This window comes from Lepidothrix coronata, unplaced genomic scaffold, assembly GCF_001604755.1.
Source record: "Lepidothrix coronata isolate B3197 unplaced genomic scaffold, Lepidothrix_coronata-1.0 Scaffold45, whole genome shotgun sequence".
NCBI classification, from domain to species: domain Eukaryota; kingdom Metazoa; phylum Chordata; class Aves; order Passeriformes; family Pipridae; genus Lepidothrix; species Lepidothrix coronata.
The window spans coordinates 1,555,152-1,582,391 of NW_016690225.1; the positions used below are offsets into that span (position 1 = coordinate 1,555,152).

General features: G+C 43.7%; 2 protein-coding genes and 1 long non-coding RNA gene across 7 annotated transcripts; 2 read left to right on the top strand and 1 right to left on the bottom strand.

The window, feature by feature from the left end:
- Window positions 1-4,710: 4,710 nt before the first annotated feature.
- Window positions 4,711-23,900, top strand: KBTBD11 (kelch repeat and BTB domain containing 11). 5 transcript variants are annotated; one of them, XM_017814571.1, is made up of 3 exons: window positions 4,711-4,816; window positions 20,778-20,909; window positions 21,352-23,900. In XM_017814571.1, the coding sequence occupies exon 3, from the start codon at window positions 21,427-21,429 to the stop codon at window positions 23,203-23,205; it is 1,779 nt and encodes a 592-aa protein (XP_017670060.1). In that variant the 5' UTR covers window positions 4,711-4,816; window positions 20,778-20,909; window positions 21,352-21,426; the 3' UTR covers window positions 23,206-23,900. The 5 variants fall into 5 exon arrangements, with proteins under 5 accessions (XP_017670060.1, XP_017670061.1, XP_017670059.1 ...); XM_017814572.1 differs by lacking the exon at window positions 4,711-4,816 and adding an exon at window positions 5,317-5,378; XM_017814570.1 differs by lacking the exon at window positions 4,711-4,816 and adding an exon at window positions 5,537-5,632.
- Window positions 5,083-5,841, top strand: LOC108497122 (translation initiation factor IF-2-like). Its single transcript, XM_017814492.1, has one exon. The coding sequence runs from the start codon at window positions 5,083-5,085 to the stop codon at window positions 5,839-5,841; it is 759 nt and encodes a 252-aa protein (XP_017669981.1).
- LOC108497171 lies at window positions 17,346-22,156 on the bottom strand. Its single transcript, XR_001874707.1, has 3 exons — window positions 22,066-22,156; window positions 19,004-19,160; window positions 17,346-17,858 (listed from the first exon to the last, which is right to left on the bottom strand). It is a non-coding gene; the product is annotated as an uncharacterized LOC108497171 (long non-coding RNA).
- Window positions 23,901-27,240: the final 3,340 nt, after the last annotated feature.

The window sequence follows — 27,240 nt, forward strand, 5'->3', positions numbered from 1 at the left end:
GTTTGCTCTGTGTGCATTTCAAGTTGCAGAACATGCCTGCCAGATTACGCCTAATGCCTTTTCAGTGTACCCTTTCTAAAGAGATTTTTTTCTGTAGGGTTGGGTAGCATAGAGTGTATGTATTAACAAAGAGGATTACCCCTAGTTCAGTCAAGATTTATAAGTGCAACCACTTTTCTGCAATGTTGCTCAGAGCAGCTTGTGATGCTCTTAATCCCAATCACACGCAACTGGTATCATCGGTTAACTTAAGCTGCATCTACACTGCTGAACTCAAGAGCACTTCAGAGGTTACTGACACACACCCACTGTATCAGATGGGATCCATGTGCCAGTCCCTTTCCTGCTGTCTGGATGAGCAAAGCTAGTTATAATCTACACTGATACATGAAGATGTTTCATAGAGTATTTGGGGAGTATTTTGCCCACAAGCCATAGTCATAGAGCACATAGATGAGGCAGGTGATGGGACAATACATAGCTAATTATGAATGGGGAGAAATGTTGACTGGATAATCTCACTGCACTGTAAAGAGCAAGGGTAGGATTTCATTCTCTTCTCCAAATTCTTTTGGGCTTTATTTTTAGCAAATTAGATGATGTGCATGTTTTCTCAGTTGTTCATCTAAGTAAATGCTGTGTGTTCCCCATGTTTTAACCTTATCAGATGCTTTCGACCTCATTAAAAGCTGCTCTACATATTCAGAACACTTTTGCATGACAAAAGTCTGTAGTAGTACAGCCTTTTTTGCTATGCTGGTTGTTTTTTTCTTCAGTTAAAATCATTATTGATCTGTCTCCGGTTCCTAGAAGTATGCAACCCAACACTGAAGAAATCTTTATGGTCTGTTTTTCCTTATGACTCCTACGACCCTATTTGCTACAAGCTGCTAACCCTCATGTTGCAACCATCCCTTTTCTTCCAATTCTGCTATCTGGGTGTATTACAGGGATGTGGGAAAAATAATACACACAGGCAGATCAGCTTGGCTCAGCATCACATGTATACATTGTGTCATATGTAACATGTATACAGCATGCATGGGTTTTATATTGCAAGCATAAAAAAATATTTTGTTCAGCAGAAATACAATAAGCATTTTGTCTGTTCCAGCAATAGCATTAAACCAGTCCTTGAATCTGTTGTTTTACAACACCAAGAAGCATTTTACACAGGAGCATTCAGCTGTCAAACACAGGATGAGCAAAAGCAGTCAGGTTTTCTTTCTCTTTGTTTTGTTTTGGTTTTACATTTTGGCTTTTAGCCATGAACCAGATTTCTGGGTACTATAGGGACCACTGACATCAGCTACTGCCACCATGAATCTGATACTCCAATATTCACAGAAGGAATACCAGCAAGTTTCAACTATGTCTACTCCGGAATTTTGATGCTGTAACATTTATTTTTCCAATACATCCCTGTACCAATCTAAATAAAAACAAAACCACAAACAAACAAACAAAACACAAACAAAACTAAACTAAAAGTAGCCTACCAACAGCTTGGCATGTTCACAGACACTGGGAGCAAGTCTAGTCTATGCAGGCTTACCAATCCTGCCCAGTGACCTGGACGTGTGCCCACAATGTGATGGCCTCAGCAAGCAAAGGCTGCAAAGCCCACCTAATTAGCTGGGTAAATAATTAAGCATGGACCCATGCTCAGCTCCATGCTGCCATGGGTACACTACCTGCAGGATTCTACTTGCTTACTTATAAAAGCTAGCCTGCATATGCTGTGAGCTACACTCTGAGCCTGTTATCTAGAAAGTCTTAAAGCCTCTTGCTTCATAGAATGTGGACTGAATATTTCATCTGGATGAAATAACGATTTTGTTAAATGATTCCTTACCTCCTTAAATGAGAAGTTCTGTAGCTTCACTGGCCAAGAATCAACCCCTCAAGACTGGGCTAGTTAATTTTTGATGTGACCTGCTGGCTAATTTTGGCTGCGGAACTGTGCATTTGCTCCAGCTACCACAATAGCCCAGTTCTGCATGACAGTCTCTGAGCTTGGAACGGCAGCAATGCAGCTGCTGCTGCAGTCAGTGGGAGAAAGGAAAATGCAGTACCTCTCCCTGTAAGAGCAGAGCCCTGATAAGCTCTGAGCAGATGTGCTCTGGATTGGGATGCTGTTCAGTGACCCTATCATGAGAGAGGCATTCAGCATTATTGCCCATTTCTGCACTAGAGACATCACAGTCTAATGCCTTCTAGAAAGAAGAAATTGAAAATACTTTGTTTTGGCTGATATGGATTAAACAGATAGAAAGGTGTGTAAGATGAAGAAAACTTCCTATTCCTGTTTCTTCTGGTTTGTTTTACGGGGCGTTTGTTTGTTTGGTTTTTTTTGGGGGGGGGTGTTTCTTTGTTTGTTTGTTTTTGTTTTGTTGTGGGTTTTTTGTTTGTTTTTTTTAACTAGAAAAACACCTGATAAAAGTCTTTTGTTCCAAACTGTATTCCCTTTTTATTACTGAACACCATTGCTGGTATGTGAGAAACAGACAGGATGGGCTGCATGTCCAGAAGGAAGTCTGCAGTATGTGACTGGGCAGGGCCTAATGAAAGTTCCTGGGACAGAGCAGAGCAAAGGTTTCCCTTTCTGCCCTTACTCTCCATGCTACTGTTGTTGCCCCAGGGTAATTGTTCCTTGCAAACATAGGATCTCAGCAAGTCCTGATGGTCAGTAGCAGCACTACAAACTATTAGTCCTTCTGGATATGTGTCACATTGGTTGGGCTACAGAAATGCATATCAGGCACCAAATTATATATCATGTAAGCTGTGTGATACCTGTTTTCTTTAGGACAGGGTCTTTTCTATGCTGGGACAATGATTCATCTCATGTAATTTAAGTGTTTAAAATTAGTTGTCTGCAGCTGTACCAATATGACTTTACAGCTAATGGAGAGAAATGAGAAATACCAAAGGATGATTCACTTCATCCTAAGATAGGCGAGAAAAATTGCCCTTCAGACATGGTTATTCCTATACTTTAATTGTAAATGGAGCCTTGGGAACTCAGGTTAAGTAGGGAAATCAAACTAGAACTGATTTCTACAATGGGTGTCCCAGTTTTTAGCATCATCTCCAATTCTACTAAAAACTGAAAGGCAATAAGCAGCCTTAATGTCCATGGCAAGTGTCCCAGCCTATGATCCACAGAAGCAGTAGTATTTTGCAAAAGTTGTGCTAAGAGGTTAGCAACTGTCCTTTGTATTTGTTTTCATTAATAGGTTTAATGAAAAAGGGGCATGGGGGACTGGAAAGAAACTTGGAGGGAAGACAGTAGACTGAGGCTTATGACACTAGGGAATTCCTGCCCAAAGGTAAACTTCCATAAAGCAGAATTGAGGTTATGTTACGTGATCTGCTTCTGGTATGTTCAGTGGGAGCAGAGGATAAAGTCTCCAACAGCTAAGGGCTACCTGACTTCTCAGACTAGAACCTTCGTGGAGCTTGGATTTTGTATAGGTCTTCTGCTGGCTCCATCCACAGGGGCAAATATGGCCCATAAAAACACAATATGCTACTTCCTACCCACCACTGGTTTCCAAATTGTCTCTAGAAGCAATAACTCAGACACCTTTGTTTACACCCAGACTGGGATGTGATGTGGCAATTAAACCTGAAGAGGAGTTAAGAAAATCCAGTTGTGGTTAAAACTGTCATGTATTCAGAAAGGATGAGTCAGAAGGATCTCAAATATCTCAGATATTATACTGCTACCATGGTCACATAATTCTCATCAGTGTGAACAGAAGTTAGGCACCTCAAGGAGAGGCAATCCTCTACATAAGAATAGAACAACAGAGATTTTAAAAGTGAAAATAATTTCCCATACAGTATCAGCTGTCTAATTTCACTGTAATCTTGAAATATATAGTATTTAAAGTAATACAAAACAGCAGGAAGATTAATTCCTGATGTCAGAAGAGAGGAGTTATTTCTGGCAGGCTTTAATGGATCTGCTGCATCACAGGGAAACTTCTTCCAGCTAGCCAGTAATAAAACCACATACAGACACTTACAGTCTAACCTCGTAAAGGACCCAAATCAGGGCACAGCGGGAAATTTGCAATTAGGCTAAAGCCACATGTTGTGGTTACTGACTACTCTAAGACCCCTGTGACACTGTGTGATTGTTACTTATCTATTTTATGGCAACTAGAAGCAGGCTGGCCTCTCTCAGTAGAGATCAGACATGACCTCAGCTTGAAAACCAGCCTTTGGGTTAAGCGCTGCTCTTAAGTGTACAACGTGAGTGGAGCCAAGGGTTTCAAGTGGTTACAGTTACCCAGCACTGCATGCAAGCACTTTAGTTTATTAAGTGCTAAGTCAACACATAAGAATTTTAGCAAAACCAATGTCAAAAAGTAGGAGCAATGGGACAAAATGAAGGAGAAGACACTCAACCACGCTTAGCTATCACCACCACGAAGCTGGAAAAACATACAGCTGCAATGGCTATACTGCCAGCACAGAGCAATTAATTGTCTGGTTGATTTGAGAGAGGAGACAGAGTAGTAGCTTTTCCAGTCTGCACAGGAGTGTCTCCCAGGGCCAGGAGCCACTCGGTGGGCAGCTGCAGGGGAACCAGTCTGACGGGACCCTGGAGTCAGTGGAGAGGAGAAAAGAGAAAAACTGCAGATGACTAGTGTTTGGATGCAGCAGCATTATAGGAAATCTATACGTTACAATGGCAATACGACACATCCTGGCACCAGGAATGGTTCAGAAAGGCCGGGATAGAGCGGCACGTCTGCTGTCTTCGCAGAAATCAAACTGCAGCCCGCGGTGCGGCGTGAGCTGGGTGAGTACCACTGCCTGCGTCGGGAGCAGACCCAGGGTACAACTAACGTAACGTGAGGGGGGTTTAAAGAAACTGAGAAGCGGGTCTATTTCTGGGAATCCCGATGACAGTCTCATCTTTGAAGCGCAGAGGAAAATGGGACCCTGGCGCAAACTGCACCCAAACAGAAGCCACCTGGCCTCCTCCGCGTTGTTCCTCAGAAGCAGAGACCTGAATAAGCCAGAGGCTCCGCCTGGGAACCCTCCCCGTCGCTCTCCGCAGCGAGCATGCCGGTGCCAGGCCGGGCTGGCTGTCCTAGGGGGCCGCCGCCACCCGGGGCTCCGGCAGCAAAGCCCCCGGCCCTGCCTCAGGCAGGGAAGCGCCGCCGCCACGGGTATCCCAGGCATGGCCCCACCCGGAGGTGGGGGAGGACCCGTCACTCCGGCCCGGCGCCGCACGGGGGGAGTTTCTCCTCAGCAGGTGGGGCCGCTCCGCCGCCCGCCCCTCCTCACCGCCGACACCCCGCAGCTTCCCGGCCCAGAGGCTGCTGCTCGCCGGGAGCCGCCGGCAGCGGTAGCAACAGGTCCGTGCCCGCTCCTCCCTCCCCTCCGCCTGCCAGGCGAACAAAGGGGCTGAGCGCGGCCCCGCGCTCGCCCGGCCCCTCCGCCAGCTCGGCCCCTGCGCTTCAGCCATTTGCCTCGCCTGGCATCGCCCCGCCGCTCCCTCCCCGCCTCCCCGGCCTCCCCGCCGGCTCCCGCGCCGTGGGCGAGGCGGCGGGGCCGCTGCACTGCAGGAGCTGCCCCGAGCGGAGCGGGGCTCGGCGGCCGCGGGAGGAAGGTAAGCGGAGAGGCAGCGCGGCCGCGGGACGGGAGCGGGGTCGGGGTCGGGCACGTCCCGAAGCCGGGGCTGTGCCAGAGCCCCCTCCCCGGCCGCCGCCGCGGAGCCTCCGGGGAGCCCGTGGGGAGGATCGGTGCCAGTATCTGCCGATGTCTGCGGTACAGACTGGGACGCGGAACCATGGTAGCCGTGTGTGTGTGTCTGTGTGAGCGTGAGGGGGGATGCTGGAGCACTGTCAGGTTTAATCGTGCTATTCTCTTCCCTCTGTCCCCCTTAATCCCCCTCCTCTGGGCAGTAGGGAGGCCGGGCATATCCCCATATCCCTTCTCCATATGTCAGAGAGAGCGCCAACCCTAATGCTTGCGTATTTTTTTTTTTTATCCTGCTGACCTATTAAAAATCTAAATGACTCTTTACACTAACGTTTAGGGATGTGTAAGAGCAGCAGATTGCTTCCCGCTATAAATTCTTCATGGCGTGCTTCCCCATCCTACTAAAAGCACACGCAAGCCCTGGGTGAACACATGCGTGCAGGATTTTGCAGGGTGGAAGATGCCCGAAGAAAAGTCCTACTGAATTTCAGTTGTCTGAAGCTGGTAGGTTTTTATGTCTAGTTCTTTAAAGCAACAAAAAGCTGACTCCTGAACCCAAACCTACACACAGCACAGAGAATGATATATAGCCTCATAAGCCACCAGCGTGCCTGTAGCAAATGTGGATAGAGCCTTCCCAAATCTTCGTTCGCGAAGCCTAGCCATGATGATGATGATGATCTTTAAAGCAACAAAAAGCTGACTCCTGAAGCCAAACCTACACATAGCACAGAGAATGATAGTATTACATGGTATAGCCAACTTTTTTCACCTATCAAGAAAAAATAAAGCTCTGTAGAAGTGACATTCTGTAAAGCTTTTCCACAGCAATTAAATTGAACAATAGAAAACTAGAACAAAAAGCTAGGAAAAAAGTAGGGCAATAAAAAATAGAATAGCAATAAAATAGAACAATCATTCTGTATGATCTGAGAAGCAAAATAGCTCCTCCATTTTTCAGAGACTTAACCATCTGTCTCCCAGAAATGAATTAAGTGGAATGTTTGTGGAAAATAATAATTAAATTGTCACTAATATTGGCAAAACAATATTTGCTTCCCTGTTTAACTCTCTGGCCCATCGTGCTTGTTCTGCATTTTCCTCTGCCTAGGGCGCATCACACAGCATTTATTCACTCTTTAATTAGGACATCCAGTGCATGCCAATGGGATCCTCTGGTCATTCACTGTTAATGGCACTGTCTGAGGAGAACCTGCCAAAGAGCTGAGGACTGTTCCCATGCCTGCTCCAGCTCCTCTCTGCTCTCCAGGACTCACTCCTGGCAATGGTGGCACTGAGTCAGTGGTGACAGTCTTAGGAGCTGGAGTTTGCAGGACTGTGCCTTAGTATCAAAAGATAGAAATCCTTAATAGGTTTCTTTCTTCTATGAATGCTGCGCTATCATCACTTTTCAGTATAACAGATAGTCCAAAGAGGTGGACAGACTTCAAATGTCAGTAAATATTACAGCACATTATTTGGCAGGAACATTCAATGAAAGCCATTAACTGGCTTTACTTTAGTAAAGCAGGATTATAGTATTTAGGGCTGGCCTAGGTTACCATAAAGACAGTGATGTGGTTGGATGACTGGATCCAGATCCTACTTACCGGGGTTTCGGCATCCTGTAGTATCCTGTTGCAAGAGGATATTAGGGGCTGCTGAATGCTAAAGAAGGGTATAATAAAACACGAAAGGAAATCCTGCAATTTCTTTTAACATAGAATTAAGCCTTTTTTTTTTAAAAACTTTTTTTTCTTGATGAGGTCCTGTATGGGTTTTGCGGGCATTTTTCTATTTATCCCTACTGACATTGTGTAGCGTTGCAGTTGGAAGCCTGTTTCTTTCCCATGAACAGGAGAGAAGTCATTTTATACCTCTTCACATCCTTGAAAATACCCATTTTAAAAATGAGCTCATTTCCATTAGCCTTCTCTGGACATGACATTTTTATATCTGCTGTTTTATTTTTCAGTGGAATTGACATCATTCTTTTTGCTTCTTTTTTGGTCTCGGTGTTGTTTTGTCAGAGAACAGACATGATTAGTTCCTTTCACTGAAGAATTACTTTATAGCAGTTCAGGATTTGACAGCCAGTTTAACCTGATCTATGAATGAGCTGTCCCGGAGCAGGAAGGAACCCTGCTTCTTCTGCTTCTTCTCTAGCCTGGGCTAGAGAAGTTCAGTTCCCTGTGCCAGCACTCATAACCATGTGACAATACGGTGAATGGATAGAGATCTTGTCTTCCTCCTGCAGTTAATTAAGCAAACACCCAGTTTACACATGCAGATGTTGGCGTTAGGAGTGGGGCTGATCCTGGGATCAGACCATTTAAATCTGCCTGTAACTCTGTGGGATCAGGACCTGTGTTTTCCTTAGACAGTGTTGGAAATGCTGCGGCCTTTTTTTTGGCCTCATCCTAAAATGCTCATTGGATGCTAACTGGCAGTTTTGGCACTGAAAGGATTACAAGAGTGGGTCAGTATTGTATAAGGGTCCAGAAAGCTAAGATGATCCCAGATATGGAGGTAGAAACTGGAATACTTTATTGAACACACAAGTGCAATTTAAGGGTCTTGGGGGCTGGACATGTTAATGAGGAGGACGAGTTATGTAAATTAGGGGATGGCTTTATGTTAACTAGAGGATTACACAGGTTTCTGCTACAGTTACACAATTGATTAATATCTCCCTTAACCAGAATTAAACGGAGGGGAAGAAAACAAAGGGGTTTCAACATGATTTGATAATTTCATCTCAAAGTCCTTCCTTATCCTGCTGCAGGAGCAAGATTAATCCACGTGGTTGTACATCAACAGGTCTTATGAGGAAGGTCCAGTCCTTCAGATTAAGGGATTTATCTCAGCCTGTGTTGCCCAAGGTTTCCTGTTTAATCCTAGCAGTTCTTTTTCTGCAGGTATCTGAATTTCGGACTGCAACAGTATTGTATATGGGGATTGAGTGTTATTGCAAAAAAGATTTGTCTGGGTCCTGTGCACTGCACATTTGGTACTTTCCAGTTCCTTATACCCCATCAGCAAGGATGGCAGGAATTCATGATTGGTTAAGTCAGTTTATTTAATGCAAAACAAGCTGGAGAAAAAAAATCCAGTGGTTCTGCAGATTTTGTGCTGTGTGTCAGAGGGAGAAGAAAGATGTGTCATATAAATGCTTTTCAGGTGTGATGTTTCATTAGCTGCCATTGCTGTGCCTCTGGCTAAAACAGACGGATTGACAGCCTTTTTTAACTCACTCGGAAACACTCCAGAAACCACAACCTTTCTATACACATTGACATAAGTTGGTCAAGCAGGTTCCATGCTGTTATGTTGTCTGTCACAACATGATTTGCATTAATTGAAGTTATTTTACATGTACACATTTATAGATTAGCACAAGCTGCTTGTTGTTTTTCTGGACACTGATTCCTTCAGGAGTACTTAAGGAGCAGAGTAAGCTTTTCATGTGGATCTGTAACTGCTGGAAGGCTACTGGACTTCTGACTAATTTCAGACTATCAACCTGTCAGAGTTAAACAATAGTGCGTTGTTGTTTTTTTTCTTGGAAGCAGATCTGCTTTTCTCTCTCTCCCTCTCTTGTAAGTAGATTGGAAGAACAGGCCTTAAGATGTGGAGATAAACTATTATTTCTGCAACCCATATTTCAGAGTGTTAGACAGTAAGAACTAAAAGCCAACCCTTTGGTATGGAAATGGCATGTGAACAACAAATGTTCTGATTCCATCAGTCGAAGACAAATCTGTTCATGGGAGAGTTCTCCTCTTTATCCTATAGTTTTCTTCATTTCTCCTTTACTGCAACTCCCTGCATTGCTTCACTTCAAAAAAAGCTACTGTATACATTTCTGTGTACAGTTGTGGTAGATTAACCCTGGCTGGATGAACATGCCCACCAGAGCCGCTCCATCACTGCCCTCCTCAGATGGACAGGAGAGAGAAAATGAAATGAAAGTCTCGTGGGTTGAGATCAAGACAGTGAGAGATCACTCACCAGCTACTGTTACGAGCAACACAGACTTGACGTGGGGAAATAAGAGTAGGATAATGAGAAATAAAAATGAAATCTTGAAAACATCTTCCTACCACCCCTCTCTTCTTTACAGGGCTTAACTTTACTCCTGAATTCTTCTTCTTCCTCCTTCAGGGAAACAGGGAAAGGGCATTTTGATCAATTCATCACATGTTTTATATGCTGCTCCTTCCTCACAGTCTTCCCCTGCTCCAGCAAGAGATCTCTCCCACGGGAGATGGTCCTCCATGAACTTGTCCAGTGTGAGTCCTTCCCACAGGCTTCTGTTCTTCATGAACTGCTCCAGTGTGAGTCCCTCCTACGGGTTGCAGTTCTTCAGGAACAGGCTGCTCCAGTGGGGCTCCCCTGTGAGGTCAGAAGTCCTGCCTGCAAACCTGCTCCAGTGTGGGCTTCCCATGGGGTCATGGCACCCACAGCAGCCACCTGTTGCAGCGTGGAATCCTCCACAGGCTGCAGGTGGATCTCTGCTCCACCATTAACCTCCATGAGCTGCAGGGGCGCAGCTGCCTCTGTTCCAGTGCCTGGAGCACCTCCTCCCTCTCCTTCTGCACTGACCTTGATATCTGCAGAGTTGTTTCTCTCACATATTCTCACTCCTGTCTTCTCTGGCTGCCATTTGCTCCTGCGCAGTAACTTTCTCCCCTTCTTAACTATGTTACCCCAGAGGTTCTACCACCATCGCTGTCCGGCCTTGGCCAGTGGGTCTGTCTTGGAGCCGGCTGGCATTGGCCCCATCAGACATGGGGAAGCTTCTGGCAGCTTCTCACAGAAGCCACGCCTGGAGCTCTTCTGCTGCCAAAACATCGCCATGCAAACCCAATACAATAGTGTAAGAAATCCAGATGCTCGTGAAGTTAATGGGAGTTTTCCCTTGGCTACAATGGGGTTAGGATTTAAAGTGATGTCAGACTCTGGCTTTATCAAAATGCTCTGAAACTTAGGTGGGGGTTTCTAGCTGCAAGCTACTAGCACAAGCTTCATTCTCTCCAAAGCAGTACACAGATATATTTCTTGTTTAATAACAACTGATAATAGGGTCCTGAAGTTTGGTTTCCACAGCAGATGAAAAAACAGTAAATGTTGTTTGAGTGTATTGCTTTGGAGTTAGTCAGTGTCATGTGTCCCAAGAAGTTTTACACCTAGGAAAAGGGTAGCAAAGACTTTATGTGCATTCACATGATAAAATTCACTGGTGCTGCTTCTTGTTGTTCAGGATGAGGTCTATACCACTCAGACAGAAGATGTTTAAGACAGGGAGCAGAGTTGCAAGGATCTATTAGTTAGCTCAATGCCTGGACAGTATTCCTGGCAAGATATTTTGCAGCCTTACAGGAAGCAAATACTTGTATTGCACCCCCAAAATCAGGCAGCTTTTTAGAGTGGTGGTTGAAAAGCCTCAGTATTTGCTTTGAGGAGATGTTGATGTGTATCTAAAATCTCTCTCTAATCAGAAGTAACCAAACTTTAGACTTAGGAGTGAAACATCAAAATCTTTAAATGGTCAAGAACCACAAATGGGGACCCCTGAATCTGTGCTTCTTCTCACACCTTCTAAATCATAACCATGAAACCAAACACCTCTCTGCCTCTTATTCTAATTTGAAGGTCTGTCTTCTTACTCCGAGTCCTGACTGTAGAGCTCTGTCTAGATTGCTAACTAATAAAGGCACTGTGACTATCGAACATGATACAAATTTAACAGCATGCATTAACAACCCTTTATTCTGTAGCACTTTAAAAGGATAAGTTTGAATCATAGATTAGTCATACTATAGTCTTTACATCTCCTCTGTGTCAGGAAGTCCAAAAGCAGCTAGGACAGTCCTGAGGTAGCTGTGGTCATCATCACCCTTCATGATTGTGTTGCCAGTCTGTATGTCTCTCCATAAAGAGCATGGATCATTTTGGGAAAACAGGATGCTGCCACGTCAGCAGATATGAAAGTGCAAAAGGCAAAAAAAGTGAATTCTGAGGTGAAAAGCATCATGTACATTTCCAAGGTATTCAGGATGATCTATTTGACACCTGAATATCCATCAAGACCATTGGCCAAAACAGAGAAACCATATAGATGTGAGATGGATTATTTGAGCAGAACAATGCTTTAACCTAATTCAGCCAGAAGTTATTGGCATGGTACAGGAATAAAATTCTTTGGCCTGTTCTTGAAGGAATAAGATTAGATAACCAGGCAATCTTTTCTGTTCCTTAAATGTAGGCATCTTAACTATTACCTATCTGCCCTGTTAAATGGAAAAAAAATATTGTTTTTTTGAGTATAGTCAGAGAAATCAGTGCAGCCAGAAAATATTAGACTTTACGTCCAGGCTCAGCATATGAAATTCACATTATAGTAAAAAATATTATGCATCTAATGCAGAAAGTGTCAAGCCATGAAAATATGAGTGTTTGATTAGAAACTTATTTTATTTTTGTCTCAGAGTGGCCAGTAAGTGTTAACTTCTACTAATATAAACAGCATGCATTGCAGTCGGTTTTCTTTTCTTGTCCTGTTCATTTCCAATGATCACATGGAGTAGCCTCATATTTTGTTGAGCCCTCAGTTACATCATTGCTGCTAAAAGCATTCCTACTGCTTGGTGAAATCTGTACTGACAGCCTGCAGGTGCTTCTGATAGTAAAGGCTTGCCACAAAAGTACCTGTGACTCCAGCATATGTTTATGCTTTGAGATCAGCAAAAATGTTTTTCAATCCTAGCACAACTCAGGATGGCTTGGATCTCCCGGCAGTACAACTGAGCCCTGACCCACCAAAGGCAATAGAAAGAACAGAAACTTCCCTTTTGTCAGGGAACAGAACCAAGGATTCTTACTCACCCTAAGAAATGTTTTTATTGTTTCTGTGAAAAGCTTTAGTCTGAAGGAGAGTAACCTTTCATAGACCTGATAGTTTGGGCACTCTGTTGACATTTGGGGGTTTTACTCTTGTCAGGCAAAGGAAGGGCACTGGCATGTTTTCCATGTAGCTTGGTTAGATCTTTAACTGTTGTACAGACAGTCAAAGTAGCAGCAAGAGTCAGTACTGCTATCTTTTAAAGCAAGAACTAATGTCTCCTGATTGTACAAACTAAGCCCTTTGTCACCATGGTCTTTGGTATTTTTCTACTGGCTAGCCCTTGGTAGCTCTCATATGCTGGTTTTTGAAGATCTGAATCAATTGGCATCTAACTGTACCCACAGAATGCCTCTGTGTACAGAAGCCATCTGTGTGTTCCAGACTCCACTCCAGCAGCTTGTTACAGGTAGATCAGCAGTGCTGTGCAGCTCAGATACACAGCATCGGTCTCTGCCCTTGCAGGAGAACTGGGAGGTGCATCCCACTCACAGGTCAATTCTGTGTAGGAATATGGCCCCACATCTCTCCACCTTGGCTTGATTTTCATGAAATAATAAATAAAAGAAGCCAGACTCCTATGAGTCACCTAATAGTTCACAGTTACAGGCCCAACAGCAAACTCTACCAGCAGCATTTCTGCCATGCCAGAAAGAAGTCTGTGCAAGCTGATTGCTTTCCTCTTTTTGGATTAGGGCTGTCATGCTGGAGGTTTTGCTTTGCTATCTGATCTGGCTTTCTTGGGTCTTACATCTCTGTTGCATTGCCATCTGCCAGCTAAAACTGCCCTCAAAGTCAGCCTTTGCCATGTTAAGCACTGTGGCAGGTCTCTCCATCTTTGAATCTAGTCCAAAATCTGTGTAGAGACTGAATGCAGAAACTTGGAAATATTCTGTAAATTTAACTACATGTGGTATAATTTTTAGTTGCAGCTAGAATGATTGTAAACCTTAAGTTTGAAAAAGTATCTGGGCAAAGAAACAATATATACTCTTCAAAAATGAGAAGGGTGCCATTCACAATGTATCTGAAGGGCCTTTGCCTTTCTAAGCATCACTTACCTAATTTGTCAATAAATCAGTGAGCCTGTTCAGTCTCTAAAAGAGGGGCTTTTTTTCTCTTAAGTATCATATTTAGGGTTTGTCTGGAAAAAGAAGTGTTTTCATTAATTGCCTCCTCTAGAAGTTTTTCTTTTACTTTCTTTTCCTAGGCATAAGTCTCAGAAAAATGGGGCTGTTTGCTTCCCTTTGAAGTCAGTTGTTACCTTTCACATTCTGTCTTTCTCAAGCACAATGGTGACAGATTTTGGCAAATTTGTGTTGCTTTGGGCTCTTTAATCTGTATGTACTTTCCATAATGATATTAAAAGCAAAACCCAGTTTTCTTAAAACAGGAATTTAATTTCCTCCAAATACATTGCCCCATCTTCTGTATTAAATGCAATACATAGAAGGTGCACTGAAAGAGTACAGTCCATTCATGGAGATCAAGTGCTCTTCTGAAATGCAAAACCAAGCCTGAATACTTTGATTTTCAAAATTCTGTCTGAACTAGTTTGCTGTTTTGCTTAACTTGGCTTCTGAGTGGATATTTTCCTCCTTGTTTATTTGTACCAACATTGCCAAAGTGTTTGTAGAGATTTTGAACATGTTTACAATTTGTTGACCATACAGTTTAATGCTGAAAAGCATTTCTGCAATCAACATTACCACATTGCACTCCAACATTACACTAATGCTTAAATGAGGCTTTTAATCATCACAAGCTGATGCTTTGCTTCAAGTCAGTGCTCCTGGTATATGGCAATTTCTAGAACTTAAGGTCAGAAAGGATTACTAGATCAACCAGTCTTCTTCTGTAAAAATTATGTCACCCTGGACTCCCCAAGGCACACAGTCATGATCCCCTTCATGACATCAGAATAAGGATCTTCCCATATCAGATCAAATGTCCACCTAGACCATCATCCTGCCTCCCACATAGACCATAATCCAGTATTCAAAGAAGTGTGCAGCAGAATAAAAATGTGTATTTCTCCATGAGATACTACTTTACTACTTTATCTTTGAATATTAATACCCTGACCATTTTCCCACTCAGGATCCTCCTAAGCTGGATGTACCTTTTGTGTTTATTGTGTATTTGGTCGCCTTCTATGAATTTCTTTTCCTTGAGCCCATTCTTCACTTTCCCCATCAATTAATGTAAACTTTCAATATCCACAATACTCTAGTTGTCCTTTTTTTCCCTCAGTAATGTAAATATATTGCTTTGTTTACATTTACACTTGGTTCGTTTAAGGTTTTCTCCATCAGCCTAAGAAAGCCATCAGGATGCAGAATTTTCATGTGCCTGCACTTGTGCACAGTCATCAAGTCACAGAGCAAACATACCAAGCCCTGAAGAACTGTCAGCACTGCATTTCTTGGGCTGACTAAGGCTTGCTCTACTAGTTCTCCAAGAAACTAGTGCAAGCCACCTTTTCTCCAAAGCCATGGAAGTGTGGCTGTTAGGGGGTGCCTAAGCTAGTTATCCCCTTTTTGCTTGGGTGTTGGCTTGAGACTGGTGTACACTGTTTGGAGACAGGGTAAGCTTGTGTCTGGTTGCAAAGTGTTGTTGTGAGTCTCTCACTGAAGTGTTGGTTTTTTTTTTTATATCTGTGAAATCATTTAGTACTTTTCTTTGTCATCACAGCTTTTTAAATGCTACTTCCAAAATGTAAAGCCTGGAACATACATGGTTCCATCCATTCATCCACCATGTTACATTGCAAACCTACTAATGCTATAGATGAAAGGTAACGTTTTCCCTACTGTTACTCCTTATTTCCCAGAATACACATTCAAGGACTGTGTTTATTCTTTCAGCTATAGCACCATGCTATAGCTTGGTACCACTGTTCACTAAATGTAGCGTTAACTGTGCCCAGATATGATGAAAGCAACCAAACTTCAGTTTATCACAGACACGACCACATGCTGTCACCTTATATCTAGAAGTAGATAGTTGCCGGCCCATGTCTAGAATTAGCAGAAATGGTGCATAAAGAGTTTTGCTGCATTCAGTGTAGTGTTGCCATGCCATTATCTCCTGATCTGTAGTGCATTAGTGAGAAAGACATCACATCAGCCCTAGAGTTTTTCTCAAAGGTATCGTAATCACTCAAAACTTGTTTCTGACTCTTCTTTTTTGTTAGACTTTCTTTTATCTAAGACATTGGAGAGGACTTGCACTTAATCTTTGCTAGATTTTGCTTTTGTGGGAGTGTTATTTCCTTTTTGCTGTGAGAACTGCTGAGAGACCCTGCTCCTCCCTATTTCTGAGGAGTGTAAACTGTGGTAGGAACTCAAAAAGGTAGTTTCCTTTTTAGAGAGTGTTTGCCTCTATGGATATTACTGTAAGGAAACCTTTTCTCTGGTCACAATGACTGTTTAGAACTTGTATATTTTTAGTTTGGATTTGCTAGCTGTAGTATCGATTTAATCAGGCTTTTGATAATATTTTTGTTATAACTTACTTCCTCTCTCTCTTCCTCCCTGCCCAGACACACACAGCCTTTTCTTCCTCAGAGTTTCTGATGAGGAACTGCTGCCCACATGTGTCTTGTGTGGTCTATAATCATAAGCTGCATTTCTTAATTTTTTTTTTTCTTTATGATTTTATGAAAATTTTGTAGTTATGAGATAGAAACATGTACCTCTGTTACATGTTGTGAGAAAATTACAGGACCCTGAAAGGTCATAAGGAAGCTGCATAGGCAACTTGAGTGTGAATGCAGTACTACAAAAGACATACGTCCGGCAGTCAGGGCAAGACACTAGGATTGTATTGTAATCCCGGTTTTGAGTGCTCCTAATTTTAAAAAAGGGAAAGAAAAAGAATTATTCTTCATGCTGTATTTCTTCAGGTGGCACATTGAAAGACAATTGTGTTTTTTTTTTTTACAAGCAGGAGGCTAATCAAGTGGTTAAGATTTACAGTTAAAATTTGTACTAGGATCCAAGAATTCAATTGGTGCAAGCCCTCTCAGAAAAATGGCATCTTTATGCTCCGGATGTTTTCCCCATTTACAAAGAAAACACTTTTTCCTCCAGATTTCGCAGATCTACTCAATGAGCAGGAGTGTAACAGACTATTTTTATAAACATGCAAAGCACTCTACACTTGACTCTACCTCCTAGAAGATTTTGCCTTCTGGTCTGAGCTGGATCTCTTCACACTGGCCAGTGTGAAGTCATCGTTTAGTTTTTAAAATAAATACAAGGGATGTTTTTTCTCTTTTGATGATCCTGCCTCTTTGGATGCCTTAATCATCTCAATCAGATGACGCCCATATCCCAAGGGAATTCTCTACTGAAGTAAAATTTGGCAGTACAAATTTTTACAAAAGCATTTCCTGGACTAAGGTGGAGCAGAATGGCATTCTGTCATTTCTGAACTGGTGTGTCTTTTGGGAGGACAGCCTGCATATGTAAATTAGAGTTGCTTATGATAGGGAAAGCACTGCTTTTATTTACCCTGAGACTTAGTCAGAGCAGTTTTCATTTGTGAACTGCAGAGCAGTAACCCAATTCCTCCCACATGCGCATATTCCCCAGAGAAAGTGGGTCTTGCCAGAGCACAGGGTTTGGGTCAAAGGCTATTGGCACTGCACAAAAAAAAGTAAATAGAGAACAATGCAATACAAGCATTTAATTGGATTTTATCAGAAGGACTGCCAAATGAATGCAGGAAACTTTACCTGCAGCTCTTCATTACAGTTTCTCTGTCAGAAAAACTACGCCTTCTTATCTGTGCTGTTACTTGAGCAATGTCTCACAGCATCTGAGGTTGGGGCCACACATCCAGGATATTGTAATTGTGTCATTGCCAAGTCTGTAAATACAGTTCATGTTTGTTGGCAGCTCCTCTGTCCATTAACATTACATCATCCCTAGACCAAGCCCATGATAATGAAAACAGTAATTCAGCTTCTAACTTAAAAGTCCCCAGTATAAAAAGTGACATTAGTCCACAGATACCGTGTCCTGTAAACAGCCTGCTTCCTTTTCCACTACCTATCCTGTTTCTGAGTTTTGAAAAAAGTGCTAAAACTAAGTTTGTTTGAAGCTGAATGAGTTCGTTAGGGGGTGAGATTCTTCTGAATCAGGACAGCTATCAAGTATCTTCTGCGATTCTGTAACTTTTGAATGTTCTGTGTTGTTAGAACAGCAATACAACTCTTTGATCACTGTAGATAAAAAAAGAATGGAGAAGTAGTTCAGTATTGTATTTCCACCAGCCCCTTTCAGCATCTTCCTGTTTTATACTAAATCTACAACCTTTTAACTCAGATCAGGCAAGTCACTCAATAATGGGAAGGTTCCACAACTTCTCTGAATTGTTTTTTCACCTTCATCTTTGTGTAATGCCTATATTTTGTTTTCAGATAGACAAAGGTGCTGAGATTGCTGGAGTGGTCATTGCTGTTGACAAAAGTCCTCCAAACCCTCTTTCAGCTTTTCTAAATCTTCAACTTCCCTGTAGAGTTCCTTGTTGCCTTAATTGCATGTGATACTTTGACTGAAGTCCTGTTCATGCTCAGCATAAAATTAAACATATTCTTGGTGGTTAGCTTTAGATATACCAGCAGGTCATTTTCTTCAGAATTCTGCTGCTTGCCATTAGGAAGCCATACCATCAGTCCTTCTTTCTCCTTGTGATTCCTCAGGAGAATGGTAATATACGTGTTTGTTACGACTGCGGTGGCTGGCAGCTTCTATCTCAATAACACTTCAGTGTCAAGTCAAACTTCTAAGCCAAGCAGATATCTGAATATGAGGAAAGGTATGATACCTGTGTTTAGGAGGATGTCACCCTTTCTTTTTTCTTGTTTCATTAGCTGAGAAAATTGAAAAGATCACTTTTTTCTGATTGCTGTTTTAACAACTTTGAATATTCTAAATGGTGATTTTCTTTTGAGACATAATGCAGGAAATACATCTCACCATACAGAGATATTATTAGTATTACAGTTACTGGTTTTGACTTCTCACATTTAGTCACCCACACCTTTAATTTTTGGTGGCATTCTCTTTCATTCTTCCTTTATAATTTCACTTGCAAAATCAAGGTATAGACTGAGAGTTTGAAACTATCTGAAGCTACTCATTCCTTCTTGTAGTGGGGGAACATAAGTAAAAGTGATGTCAAAAGTGAGGTGTTTCAGGAAAGGGCATAATATTGAGAGCAATGGGGGAAGGAATATTAGAATGCACTGAATGTTCATGATTATGGAGTTCAAGCTATCCAGAACTGTATCAAGATAAGGATTGAATATTGGGGAACTAAGCCCAAGAAAGAGCAGAGGACACATAAAATGTTTTAATTACTTACTTGTGTCACATTGTAGCAATTTTCTTAATATAACTGTACATCTGAGCTTGGCATTCCTGGTGTTTTCCTAGCCACCTCCACTGGACCTTTGTCATTTCACCAGTGTCAGTTACAGTTGTTGCTCTTGAACAAAGCTGATTATCAGGGCTTCGAAGGCCTGGAGCAAAGAGAAGATTAATCTCAGTGTCTACGGCATAATAAAATAGCATAAAACATGGTTACATAGTGAATTCAGTACTGTGAAGGCTCAGTGACAATCACATCAACAGGGATGCTGCCCAGTTAAAGTTAATAATGAATCTATACATCTTCCACAGACACACCCAGTGTACACACAGATCACTGCATTTCTCATTGTCTATTTAAAGCTAGAGAAAACTCAGTAAAACCTGACCTACAGAGTTTGGGTCTAGACCACAGGAAATTTGCCAGTAAGACTATCCGAAGTTCATACAATGTCATAAAAAGTTCCCAAGTGCCAGATTTTTTAACACTAAGATGAGGAATACAAAGTTTGTGAAATCTGCTCATTCTAGTAAGGAATATCCAAATGCTACTGAAACCTTGTTATGGTCTCAAAGTCTCAAGTGCCCAGAAATCAAACATCAGCATTGATTCAGTCTAACTGAATGTGATCAAATGTAGAAAGCACTTCACAGGGAAAGTCCACAAAATAAAAACCCATAAGAGAAGACCGATAATACCATTTAAGTATAGTTTGCATGTGCGAGTAACGCCCGCAGGATCACTCTCGAGGAGAAAAGACAACGCAGAAAGAACCATGTCTTGCAGAATATACCACCTAAGGAGTCTTTCTGCTGTGCCTTTTGCAATCGGATATGTCTTGTCTTGTATTGGCCTCATTAGCCACCAGCGTACCTGTAATAAATGTGGATAGAGCCTTCCTTAATCCTTAATCTTCGTTCACGAAGCCTAGCCATGAATGCATGTGCGAGTACCGGCTTCTAGGTTTCATGTACATGTCAGGGGTTTCCAGACAATGTCACTTACCAGTTATGCTTTCAGTAATTAAAAAAAAAATCAGAAAGTTAGATTTTCCTAATATTAATTTAATAAGGTAAATGAATCATCTCTGCTGAAAGAAAGTCACAATGCATATTTTACATAGAAATTAGTGTTCCTTGAGAACTGTGAAAAAACTGCTAGCAGGGATTTGAATGGAAATAATAACCTCCTTAAACATAGAATCAGAGCTGCAGATACTTATTAAATGAAATTAAGTACATTTGGACAATTTTCATGTGTCATTCATCAAAACCTAAACCGAGCCTGGGAAATTCATAAACAAACATGAGGCAAACAAATGGCACTTTTTTAAATTCTAAAAACTACATTTGTGAAATCACTGGGTGGTGATTCTGCTGATGGGGACTAACCTACTTGCAGCCATGCCCTGTAGTCTGCTGTTTCCCAGAAGAGACTTCACGTTCTAATTATCTATTGTGATTTTTTTGCTTGTTTCTGCTTTTTATTAACAGAAGCTATAAATCTTTCAGACTTAGGAAATCCGATTTACACCTTGCTAATGCATTACAGCTACATATGCTGCTACATAAGTGTGAAATTGCTTGTCCTAACAACAGAAAAAATCCTTTCTTTTGTAAACAGAATTATTACCATACTTATAGTCCCTTTGAGATACTCTAGATATCCTATTAAAGGAAGCACTGCTCTAGTAGTCCCAAACTTCTGAGTGAACAGAGAATGTATCGATTTTAAAACTAATCAGCTTTTTACACTTTCTTTTAAACAGAGGGAATGCATATAAGGAGCAGTGATATGAAGAATACTTCACAAAGGTCATGCGAAGACAAACTTGACTAGTGGAGAATCGCCTTCCAGAATCAATTGCAGCCTCAGCCTTCCACTGAAATAGTTGCACAAGGTGAATACATTGTGATAGTACTCCTGAGTATCTGCCCTTTAAGGACATTTTTGCTCATCACCCAGCACAGAGTAGGGACCAGTTATCAAGAAAAGGATACAGTGCCTGCAAACTGCTTAAAGTTTTTGCACAGCTACAGGAAAAACAAAATTGCTTTTCAGGTTGTTGTAGTGTTCATCGAGGCGACCCCCCGTGCCACCAAGAGAGCTCAGGTTTTCGGGGGCTGAGCTACCGCAATTAGCCCCGGGCAGAGGGAGGCGGCAGAGCCGCAGGGTGGATCCACCGGGGAAAGCAGAAGCAGAGGTTTAGTCCCGGAAACCAGAGACGGCCCCGCCTGCGAGAGCAGCAGCTCCCAATATTAAGCCGGAGAAGCGGGGGGAAAGGGGAGGAGGGTGAGCGGAGGCAAGCACAGATGCTGAGTGCTGTTGTGTGTCCCCCGCAGGTGATGGCCGCCCCGCCGCGGCCGGCAGCGCTCCGCACAGGCTCGGCGCGGCGCCGCCAAAGGTAGCGCGGCTCCATGGAGGGCTCCCTGGAGGGCAGCGCGGCCCCGGAGGAGGAGAGCGGGGCCGCGAACGGCGCCCCCCCGCCGCCGCCGCCGCCCACCCCGGCCGCCCCCTGCGGCTTCAGCTCCTCCCTCTGCTTCAGCGCTGCCGCCGCCGAGCCGCAGCCGCCCGCGGCCGGCGGCCGGGTGGTACAGAGCCAGTGGGAGATCAACAACGCCGCCTGCCAGCCGGAGGAGGACGATGAGGAGGTGGTGGGGCCGCGGGACCGGCCGGCGGAGGAGCCCGACCTTGTGATCGAGGTGTCGGGGCGTCGCATTCGGGCGCACAAGGCGGTGCTGGCGGCCAAGAGTGACTACTTTCGTGCCCGCGCCTCCCGGGACGTCCTGCGGGTGAAGGGGGTGAGCTACGGTGCGCTGCGGCTTCTCATCGACTACGTGTACACGGCCCGCATGGGAGAGGTGCGGCACGACAACCTGGCGGAGGTGGTGAGCGGCGCCCGCGTCCTGCAGATGCCGTGTGCCCTGCACTGTGCCGCCGAGGCCATGCGCGCCCAGCTCTGCCTTGGCAACTGCTACCAGCTCCTCTGCCTGGCCAAGAAGCAGCGGCTGGCGGAGCTACGGGAGGCTGCCTACCGCTTCATGAGCGACCATTACCTGGAGGTGCTGCGGGAGCCCAGCGTGTATGGCCGCCTCAGCGGCACTGAGCGGGACCTCATCCTGCAGCGGCGCATGGAGGCCGGCCGGCCCTGCCTGCTGGTGGCCGAGGTCAGCGATGCCTTCGAGCGGCCGGGTGGCGGCAGCCGGCCACAGAGCCGCGAAAGCAGCCGGCCGCAAAGCCCCTCCTCCGTGGTGTCCCTGGAGGAGAGTGGCTCCCTCATCCACTGCTACCAGGAGGCCAGCGGCGAGTGGAGGGTGCTGACACGCCTGCCCGAGGAAGCCAATGCTAAGGGCTGTGCCATGTGTGTCCTCCACAACTACCTCTTCCTAGCAGGGGGCATCGTGACAGGGCCGGTGGGCAGCGAGCCCAGGGCCCGCCTTTCCGACAAGGTCTTCTGCTATAACCCCCTCACTGACACCTGGAGCCAGGTGCGGCCGCTGGCCCAGCCCCGCTCGCAGCTCAAGCTGCTGGCCCTGGATGGTTACCTGTATGCTGTGGGGGGTGAGTGCCTCTTCACTGTGGAGAGGTACGACCCACGGGCTGACCGCTGGAGCCCTGTGGCACCTCTGCCCAAGGGTGCCTTCGCTGTGGCTCATGAGGCCACCACTTGCAATGGGGAGATCTATGTGTCAGGAGGCTCCCTCTTCTACCGCCTGCTCAAATATGACCCCAAGCGTGACGAGTGGCAGGAGTGCCCTTACAACAGCAGCCGCCGGCGCTCAGCGGACATGGTGGCCTTCAAGAGCTTCATCTACCGCTTCGATGTGAGCAGTGGCCGTGGTGGGGAGCCGGGCCCAGGTGGTGGGGCGGCTGGTGGTGTCGAAGTTTTTCGGTACAACACAGTGGCCAAGTGCTGGAGCCAGTGCGCCAGCCTGCGGCCCAGCGGCAGCCCCATCCAGCCCTTCCGCTGTGCCCCCTTGGGCAACACCATCTACTGCGTCAACCGGACCGGCACCCTTCGCTTCAGCCTAGCCCAGGATGGCGAGGTGGAAGCGGATGGTGGGCTCAAAGGCACTTTTGACGGGGAGCTTCTTAAAGCTCCCTTGGATGTCAAGGGTGTTCTCCTACCCTTTGTGCTTACCCTGCCCGAGAGGCTGGACAAAGCAGGGGACCAGGAGGGCTCCCTCCCACTGTGAGATGGTCAGCCTGGCTCTGGCTTCCTGAGAGGGGAGCTGGGTTGCAGCTGTGGGAGACCCACAAACTCTCACCTACAGAGGGGATTCCCCCTGGTGAGTCTGCAGAGAAGAGGGGCTCCCCCTTTCCTCCTCTCTGCTCCCAGGATTTTGAGCTGGTTGTAACTCTTCTCATGTTTGCTGTGCTTTGTGTGAAAAGCCAAGCACATGAAAGTAAAAGCTGCTATATTGGATAATCTCTGGATTATGTTTGTGCCAATTCCCAATCTGAGAAAAACGTTTTTACACCTGGATATCTAAAATATTCCTGACAACAGTGTCATAATGGGACGTTAGTGTTGGTTGTATGTTTATGCATAGTTGCAATTTGGGTTGGAACCTTTTCTACTATTTGGGTTTTTTCCGTCTTGGATGATACTGAGGGATAAACATAGTTTAGCTGAATTTGTTTGTATGTTAAACCAGCTATTTCCTGTGTCAAAAAAGTATAAGAAGAACATCTCTGTCACAGCCTTTCATTTGTGGTGCAATGGATGGTTTAAGGAAGATGTGGCACTGTGTGGTCCCGGGAATTTCAACCATAGATGATATAACATATACCAGACTTAAAGTTTTAAGTAACTGAAATGAGTGCCACATGTTTTACTTGGAATACAAAAAAAAAAAAAATAAAAATGTCAAGTTACCTTTTTAAAATGTGGCATATTATAGCACATATGAAATCTTGATATGTTCTTTATTTGAAAAAGGCAACGGTTTCTATATAAAAAGACATTGTTTTATTACTGTTTTTTAATCAGAGATTTTAAATTATAACAAAAATGAACTGAAGCTGTTCAGACTGCAGCCAATTGATGTGACCATGTATGCCACTAGAGCTGGGGAAAAACTTTGTACTTCATCTGCTCTTTAATTAACTGCAGGTCAAGGAAGGTTAACCTAAACCAAATGTAAGTTCTTTGAAACTGACTGTAAACAGCTTAAATGTTTCACTGTATGTTCAGTATCCTGTGGCAAGAGGCTTTTCCAGCTTGGTTCGAGACCATCAAAGGAGGACATGGAAAATAGGAATGCGCAACATATGTCGATTCTATTGTGCACTAGCATGATGTTACCTCCCTATCTTCTGATTGAGAGACTGCTTTATTTATTTTGATCTCATGATTATTGTAATCAATAAGTCCTTGTTAAATGCAGTACGTGCTGATAGCATACGCCGTCATTGTGATTCTAAGCTTCCCAAGAGAGCTGTTTGTAGAGCAGCATCCTAATGAGACAAAACCATACAAAGCTCCTTCTTGCCTGTGGAAAGTTGTCATGTTACTCAGAACTGGAAAAGAGTAAATTGTCTACATAGACAGACTATATTGAAAAGGACACATGCATTTATTTTATACATTTTATATTGAAAAAAAATCAGCAGTCAAGGCAATTGTTTTAGCTTTATGGTAAATCACTGAGAAATCTTTTCTGAAAAAAGGAACTTGTGTTTTTGCTAGTACATCACTGTATACTCAGTGTGGAACTGGCATGGACTGTGGAAGAGAATTGTTTTTACTCAAAGTTCTTGTATAGATTCATATTTTAGAAAGACATAGGGACCTTACATCAAAGAAAGCAGATTTTTTTATGTTTTATTAAGATGTTTTTGTTAAACAGGACTTTAGCATTCTTATATGTAATTGCTAGTTCCAAAGGAAGACAGCAGGCTCTGTCCTAAGAGACACCATCTTTACAAAAGAGAGTAGTGAGGTTTGTAGATACTTCTTTTGTTCACTTAATTTTTTTTTCTTTTCTCCTTCTGTCTTGCACAGGGTTTTAACACAGTTGATCTGGTTAGCCATGCTATAGAAAACAGTGGTCCAGTCCTAGAAGTTCTTAGCCTAGTGAGCCTATTCCCTAGTGAACTAATTAAAGCATCAGCCGGGCAGGAGCTGTAGGCCTGCAGAGTGTGATGTTTATCTTAGCCTCAGTACAGGTTGGTGCCATGGAATTTAATACTATTCATGGCGTGTTGGATTTAATTCTCAGACAAGAATCCTTGGAAATGTTGACTCTAAATTAAATTACAGCATTGTAGCTTGAGCAGGAAAGAAAAAGTATGTGTTTGCCTTCGGCATAATTTTTATGTTAACTATAGAAAGTATTTCAAGCTGGGTAGTGAAACACTTAGGTGCATACTTAAACTTAGCATAAGTGCTAGGCCAGATTTTGAAATAGTAGAGTCACCAGGAACACACACAAGGAAATGTCTGTTTTATCTTGCAATACAATACAATTTCATAGTTCAAAGTATTACGTAGTATAGTTCCTATACTACAGCATAACGAGGCATTAAGCCAGCTTTTGCATTCCTATTAATTAAGCATTAATTAAGCACTTTCATTCCTGCTAATGCATGAAAATGCTTTTAAACAGGTTTTGGGAAGTCTCCATGATTTAAGCTGTGAAAATAGCTGCAAACTTTCGTGAAAGAATGAACCATATACTTTCTTCCAGTATTTGTTGCTGTACACTGTGAAGAAATACATTTGGACATAAGTTCTACAGTACTAAGCATTCAATGAACCTGCAGTGATTTGTATTTTTGCTAGCTCCTATTTTTAGAAAGGGTTGAATCAAGTGCTTACCTGCTTTCACTGTTTACACAGTGCCAATGGAGGCAGTCTGGGCTTCATTAGCAGCTGTCTATCAAACCTGTTTCCTTTGTACACTCTGCATAGTCACAACCTGATGATTGACAACAGAGGCATGTTTCTAGCCAGATTTCCTACTCTGTGGCCTCTGTTTCCTCCCTGGTAAGCCTTAGGCAGATTTACTGAGAGTTGTTTTTTCCCCCAATTATATCTTCACCCAAACAACCCCACCAAACTTGGGCACAAAAACCAGAATTTAGGTAATCTTCAGGCATTTGAAGACCAAAATTATCATCCCAGAACTCTTCAGTTTAATTTAAACCTAGCCACAACTGTCCCTTTGACATGTAGAGGTGCTGAGCAGTTCTCCTCCACTCACTCAGAACTGCCCACCTCGGAGCAGTTCCACACCTACCTAAGAACCACCTCAACTCCTTTGAAACTAGATGATGGGATACCCAGAAGCCACTGATCTAATAGGGTTTTATGGTACAGATTAAAGGGCCAGGCCACCCTCAAGTTGCATATGTTTTGCTTTAAAGACAAAGCTGTTTTATCTAGAGTCGCCTGAATACTACTCTGCATGGGAACATGGAGATCTGTGTGTGCTTTCTTAGCCTTCAAAGGTTCAATCCACATCTTCCACTGCCTCATTGTCAATGGACTAAAGGACCTCTTGGAGCTAGTCCCTGATCTCTAAATGTTTATGCATTTTGTATTGTATGTTAATTGGCTAAAAAATCTCACAAATTATCAAGGTAGGTAAATTCAAACCCTCATCCTCACTGACGAATTGGAGACTAGTCAGAGAGACATAGTTTGCTCTGTCATCTTTCTTCTCCATGAATCTTCCAGTCCTCCCATTTTAGTGGGACATGCAGGAGATAATTTTTCTGCTCTAATTTTTTAGGCAATAATTTTTCCTTCCTAGAATACTCCTGTTTTCGAGGTCATCTGCTTGAGGATTTAGACTTGAATTCCCTTGAGCTGAATAAGGGCTGAAGTGAGGCCTTGCACTTCATGTGTGCGCGCGCGCACGTGTGTGCATTTTCAGATCTAGATGACTGTTGAGAAGAACTGTATTGGAACCACTTCCTGGGTTCTTTTTCAGGGGTGAGCTTCTTGCAAATCCTCCAAAAGCACACACAGGCTCCTCCACATTGAGTTCTGGGTAAATTCCAGGCTCCAGCTCCTGGATGGGTAAATCAGGACAGATGTAGCAAATGTTTGTACAATTGGGCAAGTTTTCTTTGGAAAGCTTTTGCAGACAGGCTCTGTATTTTGGGTTACCAGTCCGAGGTGAGCTACTCCATGCACTGTACTGGGAGGCCAAGCAGGTAATTCGAATTCTTCTCAGGGGTGCCGTCTCGGTAAAGAGGCATTGTAGTGCCTAACATGGAAA

Excerpts from the sequence above, each read along its gene's own strand:
- LOC108497122 (XM_017814492.1), top strand. The coding sequence starts at position 5,083 with ATGCCGGTGCCAGGCCGGGCTGGCTGTCCTAGGGGGCCGCCGCCACCC.
- KBTBD11 (XM_017814571.1), top strand. The coding sequence starts at position 21,427 with ATGGAGGGCTCCCTGGAGGGCAGCGCGGCCCCGGAGGAGGAGAGCGGG.